At 51.8% G+C, this 6,828-nt stretch overlaps 1 protein-coding gene across 1 annotated transcript in view; it reads left to right on the top strand.

Annotated features, from left to right (window-relative positions):
* MYLK (myosin light chain kinase) overlaps positions 1-6,828 on the top strand; it is a 181,989-nt gene that overhangs the window by 114,171 nt on the left and 60,990 nt on the right. The window contains 1 exon segment of the mRNA XM_029939461.1: positions 1,899-1,985. Within this exon segment, the coding sequence (XP_029795321.1) occupies positions 1,899-1,985 (87 nt within the window).

Here is a 6,828-nt window from a genome sequence, read left to right as displayed (position 1 = left end):
TTTTTTTGTAGCTGAGAATGACCAGGAGGCCAGGAGGAAACCCCCAACATGTGGAAGTGAAATCGTCCACCCCCCTCCATGGGACTTTTCTGCTCCTCCATCTGCATCCACATGGAACCTGGCGTGTGGGCGGCCAGTGAGGAGACAGGACATAGGCAGAGTCAGCGACAGAAGGCAGCAACCCCGTCTCACCACACGGGGTTCCCTCTGCTCTCACAGAAGCTGGCAGGAGAGTAGTGGAGGCAGGGTAGACTTCCAGCTTGGTTCCCTCAGCACTGCCCCCTCCCATATACTGCTAGAAAGCTCTTCATGAGGCCTATACTCAACCATTCCTGCAGTGACCTGTGTACAGCTTAGGCTGACTTCAGTAGGGAATCTCCCCCATGGGCCTGGAGGCCTGTGTGCCTCAGAGCTGCTGGTGAGCTTGGACAATGCCCACACCAAGCCTCCATTCCTGGAATACCTAGCTAGAGCTGAGAGTGAGCAGGCTTTAGGTTGGGAAGGAATCCTCTGCAGGAGGATTTACATGGGCCGATCTACCTTCTGAAGCAGAAATGAGACCCAAATGCCATCTAGAAGGAGCAGTGCATCCAGATGGGAGTATCAGGAGTCCATGTGCTAGGGAAGTGTTCATTCCCGAACCCCAGTTCTGGGCAAACTGTGTCCACCGCACAAAGTCCCAGGAACCAGTCTGGGAGAGGGCATGTGCTAGCAGCAGGGACTGCCCCATTCAGCAGGCAAGACAGCAAGATTGCCCTTCCTCCCCAGCCAAGCCACAGGAATGTGCTATGGCCCAAGCTTCAGCTGGAAAGTCCCACCCCCTCCTTCTTCCTTCTGAGTTTCCTGTCTTCAGGAGCCGGAAAAGGAATGGCAGGAAGGGACTCTGACGGGGAGGCTCCCTCTCAGCACATCCTGAGGAGAGCTCCTTGTGGGGACAATGCTGGAGCACAGTGATAGCTGCTTAACCAGCTCCTTCTTATCCAAGTTCCTGGGTGGTTTCCCCAGAGCTTCCTGAAGTCTTGTCTCCTGGGGGCCCAGCAAGGCCCTTTCTGCCTAGCCCAACCCAGCATGATGTTACTCTTCTGCCCCAACAAGGGAGAGAGCGTGGTAATGTCCACACTTGACATGAACATGGAATAGGGAACGTGGAAAAGAGGACCGAGGCATTGTGCACTCATCCACGTACCATTTCAGGCCCTCCCGGAAGGCTCCGCAGGGTTTCTACTTTGAGGAGGGGTGCACAGGCTCCAGTACTAGGCCCAAGGCTCAGTCCAGAGGGGGTGAGGCGTGCCAGCTGCCTGCTCAGAGGCCTTCATCTGGTCTGAAAGTCTGTCAATGACCATCTGTAGAAAGAAGTCTGGGAAATCAGAAGGTCCTTTCAGGCATGGACCCCATCCCCTCCTCCTTCTGGCAAAGACCTTTCTAGACAGAGCAGGTTTTTGGAGATACAGAGCAGTTAGCCCCTGTGAGTAAAGACCCAGCGAAGGGAAAAGACAGGAGAGAGGTGAGCACAGAGAGGTACCGCTGCTCCTCCAGCCCTGCCAGCGATGTGATTGCTGGTAGCCCGTGCCTGCTGTACAGGGGAATGCATAACTAGCTCCCGGAGAGCCTGTCCATCCATCTTGCCTGGGCGACTGCTCACTCCACCTGATTTATAAGGCACAGTGGAGTGCGCGCACGCTCCTTCTTTGGTCCTCTGGTGGAGGAAGGTGCCCGAGGCAGGCGCCGTCTGCTCAGCGGGCAGGGAGGGCCCCCAGAGTGGAAAGAGGAGCCGGGGGCAGGGGAGGGAGGGGATGGCTGTCATTTTGGTTGAGGTGGGATTTTTATTGAGCCGCCATCTCTGTTCATTTCCTTGGGCAGCAGCCAACTAATGTGTGTGGTTACCTGTTGTGTTGCAGATGCTCCTGCCAGTGAGAATGCCAAGGCCCCGGAGATGAAAGCCCGGAGGCCCAAGAGCTCTCTTCCCCCCGTGCCAGGAACAGAGAGTAAGTACTCGCTCAGCTTTCCTAGGCAACCCCAGGACTGAGCCCCAGCTTCCCTGCCTGCACCCCAGCGAGCCCCGTGAAGCCCTGGTGACGGGGCCAGTGGCCACAGGCACTGCCTGTCTCTCCCAACCTCTGCACGGCCTTAGTGGTGCACACCCACGTCCACTCGCCACCTCACTCAGGCCCTCTGGGCTTCTCACCAAGACTCCTCCTCCTGATCTCTCCCAGGTGAGTCTTTCCTGCCAGGCAGAACCCTTCCAAACCGTGACTCTGCTCCCATCACTCCTGGTTGCAGTGCCCAGTGGTCCCCAGAGCCTACCCTTCCCACACAAGTGAGCCTCACACATTACACCTGTGCACACACATTCTGCTGTGTGGTCCGGCCTTCCTTTCCGAGTCTGCCCCCAACTCCTGCATCCCTACTTTATCCTCAAGCCAGACTGGGCTCCTTCGTGTGCGCTGGAAGTCCCCATGCCCCTTCCATCACGCCTGTGTTCTGGGAGCACCTGCCTCCATGAGACACCTCTTTTGTGGGACAGATTCCCACTGAATAGCCACCTCATCCCTGAGTTTGTCCCTGCTCCAGGGGCAAGTAACCCTTCCCTCCAGTGTGCTCGCCGAGCACTCAGCACCTCCCTGCCGCCACTGCCTTCTGCCCAGTGTCTGGCGATGTGTGTGCCGCTCAGCCCTCCTCTACTGTAAGTCCCCTGAGGACTGCCCCTGGGGCTTCTGGGATGCTGGACCTTGCTCATAGAGGGTCCGGGCCTTGGTCGTAGAGGGCGGTGCAGAGTCGCAGCTATGGTATAAATAGCGGTGCAGGGAAGGACTTCTGTGACTCTACGAAACTGTCTCCCTCTTTCTGGGTCTCACCTTCCCCCAGGGCCCACTGATGGATGTATCAGGCAGAGCATAAAAATATCTCAGTATCTTATAGAATTAGAAGAAAAACTAAACTGTTGGGTCAAAGAAAATGTTTTAATTCACAATATATTCATCTTTACATCAATGTAGTTATAAGACATAAATTATGTGTGCATATGCATATATTTTTTCTTTTTTAAAGTTTTTATTTGTATTCTTTTAAGTTTATTTATTTTAAGAAAGAGAGAGTGGAGGAGGGGCAGAGAGAGAGGGAAAGAGAATCCTAAGCAAGCTCTGCACTGACATACGGAGCCCATTGCAAGGCTTAAACTTGCAAACCGTGAGATCATGACCTGAGCCGTAATCCAGAGTCGGCACTTAACTGACTGAGCCACCCAGGCTCCTCTTCCTCTTTACCCTCCTAATGATGAGCTTGGGTTCCTTGTGCATACTCCAGCCGGCTGCCAGGGGGATGCTTAGTCTTCAGTGTGCTGGGGCAGCCAAATTGGAATTATAATGTCTACCGGATATTTAACCGAAGTGAGGAGCTCAGATTATCAGGAGTAGACATTTAATACGTTGCTGGAAATGCACATATAACCATAAGAAAAACCCAGTGAAAATGGGTTGGTGATTTTTTTTCCCAAGAGGATCACTTGAGCCCGTGCTCTATTTGTCACGGGAAAATGGGATCTTAGAAGAGCACCAGGTGGTTGTGACTTAGGGACCGATGCCATCATTCACCTCTCCTGGGTGCAGCAGCAGGAGTGCGTGGAGTTTGAGGTGGGCCCTCGGCAGTCTGCTGCCCTCCACTCTGCACATCCATTACAGCCGGGTCCAGGGGAAAGTTGTGAAGGAGAAAACCAGCCCCAGGAGCTGGCCCTTTGCGCTGGAGGAGAGAAGGTGGTGGGGCACACCGATCCAGTTGTCATCGTCTGATTTGGGGGCAGGGGCTCTCAAAGTACCTGTGGAGCTTCTAAAACCTCTGCTGCTGGGCACCCCAGCCTAGTTAAATCAGAGTCTCTGAGGTAGGATCCAGGCTTTAGTATTTGTTGAAGCCCCTAAGCCATTCCAGGGTGTGGTCGGTCAGTCTGGAAGCCTAGAAGCACCCTGTGCCCGCACTGGTGGTCTTCAGAAGCAGAGAGGGCCTCTCTTACTGCCTCTGTTAAGTGTGGCACCGCCTTATGAACCCTCGTGCCCAGGTCCTCAGACAACCTCTCGCACCAGCCCACAGTCTCCATCCTTTAGGGAGCAAGCAAGATGCTGGAAGCCAAGGTTCTTACCCTATGGAGTGAGTGGGGAGTGGGGCTCAGTCAGGGGCACTGCTTAGGGAGAGTGGTGGGCTGGCGGAAGTGCTGGTCTCCCTTTCCATAACAAATAAATATATCCATGCCGAGATTAAGTCCAGCAGACGCTGCTTGTCTGTGGAAGGGGAAGTTTACTCCAGACTTCGTCTTGCAGTTACAGTCAGATGTCTTACCCCAAGGGAATGGAAATATGTGTCTCCACATACAGTAGTGATCACTTTGAACGGGCCAGCCTCTCATCACCCCAACACATGACCCGCTGGGCACTGAGAACCTTAGCAGGGTGGTTCCAGTGGCCCCTCTACCTGCTTACACACCTGTGCTCATGTAGAAATCTGTGGAGTTCTCTGGGTGCCTCTAGAACAATCTGCGGCTTCCTTCCCAGAGGCTCCTAAGAAGGCAGCTACTCAGATAGGAGATGAAGGAGGTGTCTTTTATGCCTGTATCCCCAATTCTTTTCTCACTTGTTGGGATAATTTGTATTATTTATTAATTACCTAAGTTACATTATGCGGGCAATCTTCTTTAAAACATTCTAAACAGTACAGAAATATACCAAGTACAATATGAAAGCCCTCTTTTCATCTATTCCAACTTCCACTTCCATCCTCAAATATATTCACAATTATTTTTTTTCTATGCACTTTCATATACCTATGTAAATACCTCATGTAATCTGAACACCTCTGCAACTTGCCTTTTTCTCTTAGCATGGCCATCCCCGGTCCCAGACATTTCTGATCCCACGAGAAAGCCCAGACTGATTCTCTTGTCCCTGAGTGGTCTGGCTGTAATGTGTGTTCATTTTTTTCAAGGGCTGGGAAGTACCTAATCTAACCAGGAAGTCCATCTCTCCTGCCAGGAACCAAGGGAAGGCCAAGTGGTTTTCTTGTCAAACAGATCATAGCCAGATCCATCCCTGGTGACCTCTCCCCAACCCCAGCAGTGTCGTTCAGTCCTAGTGTGAGCTGTCAAGTGTGAGAGTAGAGGGCACATGTCCACACAGCAGCCTGGGGGCCCTTGGGAGTGCGGCTGAGGACCATGAGGGAAAGGCCAGGTCCACCTGCCAAGCCAGGCGGCAGGATGAGAGAAAACAGAGAAGTACGAGCTAACCCACCAGACCCCACCTCCCAAGTACAGGAGTGAGGAGTGGTCGTTTGGGGTGACTTGGGACCAGGGAAACTCTGGGACAGGTTATGAAGGAGAGAGGAGTGTGGCTTGAAGCAGAATGATGACGTTGCTGGAGCCCTGGAGGGAGGAACCATATAGATGCTGGAAGGGATGCTGTGAGGCCCCGACTCAGGTGCTCGCTTAGTGTCTACTGAGCACCTGTGCAGACATCATCTAAGGTGCTTAGTCCCAGACCACTTCAGGCAGGTCTCACACAACTGAGCTGCGAGTAGTTCCCATTCTACAGATGGGCAAAACTGAGCCTCCGAGAACTAAAGTATCCTGCCCAGGGTATGACACCTGGTGAGATCTGGAACTGTGAGGACAACCCTGATCCACGTTCCTGCTGCAGCACCCTGTGCCCTGCTGGACTCAGAGCCGTACTTTATGCAGTCCACACAGGCCTGCGCAAGTGCTGCCCCCAGCCCATGAGGGGGCAGGGATCTGCTGCTATGACAGTTCGGGGGGACAAGGAGGGTGACAGCTGGCATGCTTGCCTAGGTTCTGAGACCTGGCAGGGTGTTTGCTGCATGCCTCTCAAGAGGAATACTTTTATAACTGTAGTTTGATGTAATTTTAAATTTACAGAAAAGTTGCAGGAATATAAGGAACACTTGTATGTACCCATTACTGAGATCCACCAATTATTTACATTTTGTTGCAGTGTCCTAGCAACCTCTATGTATGTATTCATATAAACATATTCACCATTCATCAGATATTCATACATATGTATGCGCACTATGTAATATTCATATATATTCACCATGCATCATGTAGGTACCTATATACCATTTGTGAATAAGTTAGAGACATCATATCCTTGACCTCTAAATATGTCACTGTGTATCTCCCAAGAACATAACCACAATGTGGTTACTAAAGTCAGGACAGTTAACATTGAACCAATACCACTATTTAGTGCATGGTCACATTCAGTTTTTGTCAGTTGTCCTGATATCCTTTAATGCTGCTTCCCCCACCCTGATGGGAAGTTGCTGTCAGTGCTCCTGGGACCCTTCATCCACTCCTTCAGCCCACAGTGGTCATTCCCTACCTTTGGAGAAAGAGCTAGAGAGAGGTACCCAGGGTGAAGCATCTCCAGATGCGCATGTCTTGTGTCCAGCTCTGGGACAGTGCTCCGGCACAAGACACAGCCAGAAAGCCACTAGGCTAGAAAGCAAGGGACAAAAGTCTTGGTTCTGCCTCTGATTGAACATGTGGCCTTGGTCAAAGCCTTTTGTCTCCAGACCTGCCAGATGGGGACTATCTCCAACTGAGTTCAGGTTTTTTTTCCAGCTATGATATCAGTTCATTCAATGGAATAATCTGTGTGTGTGTGTGTGTGTGTGTGTGTGTGTGTGTGAGAGAGAGAGAGAGAGAGAGACAGAGACAGCAATCAGTTCAAGTGAGGTCCACTAACTCCCCTTATATCATCCAGTGTGTGATGGATTGATGCTACAGCAAATGTGGCTTGGGTTACACAGCAGCAGAAACATACTGAT

This window comes from Suricata suricatta, chromosome 5, assembly GCF_006229205.1.
Source record: "Suricata suricatta isolate VVHF042 chromosome 5, meerkat_22Aug2017_6uvM2_HiC, whole genome shotgun sequence".
NCBI lineage: Eukaryota > Metazoa > Chordata > Mammalia > Carnivora > Herpestidae > Suricata > Suricata suricatta.
Note: the sequence above shows the minus strand (reverse complement) of the source record. Positions and strands in the feature narration are given on the sequence as shown.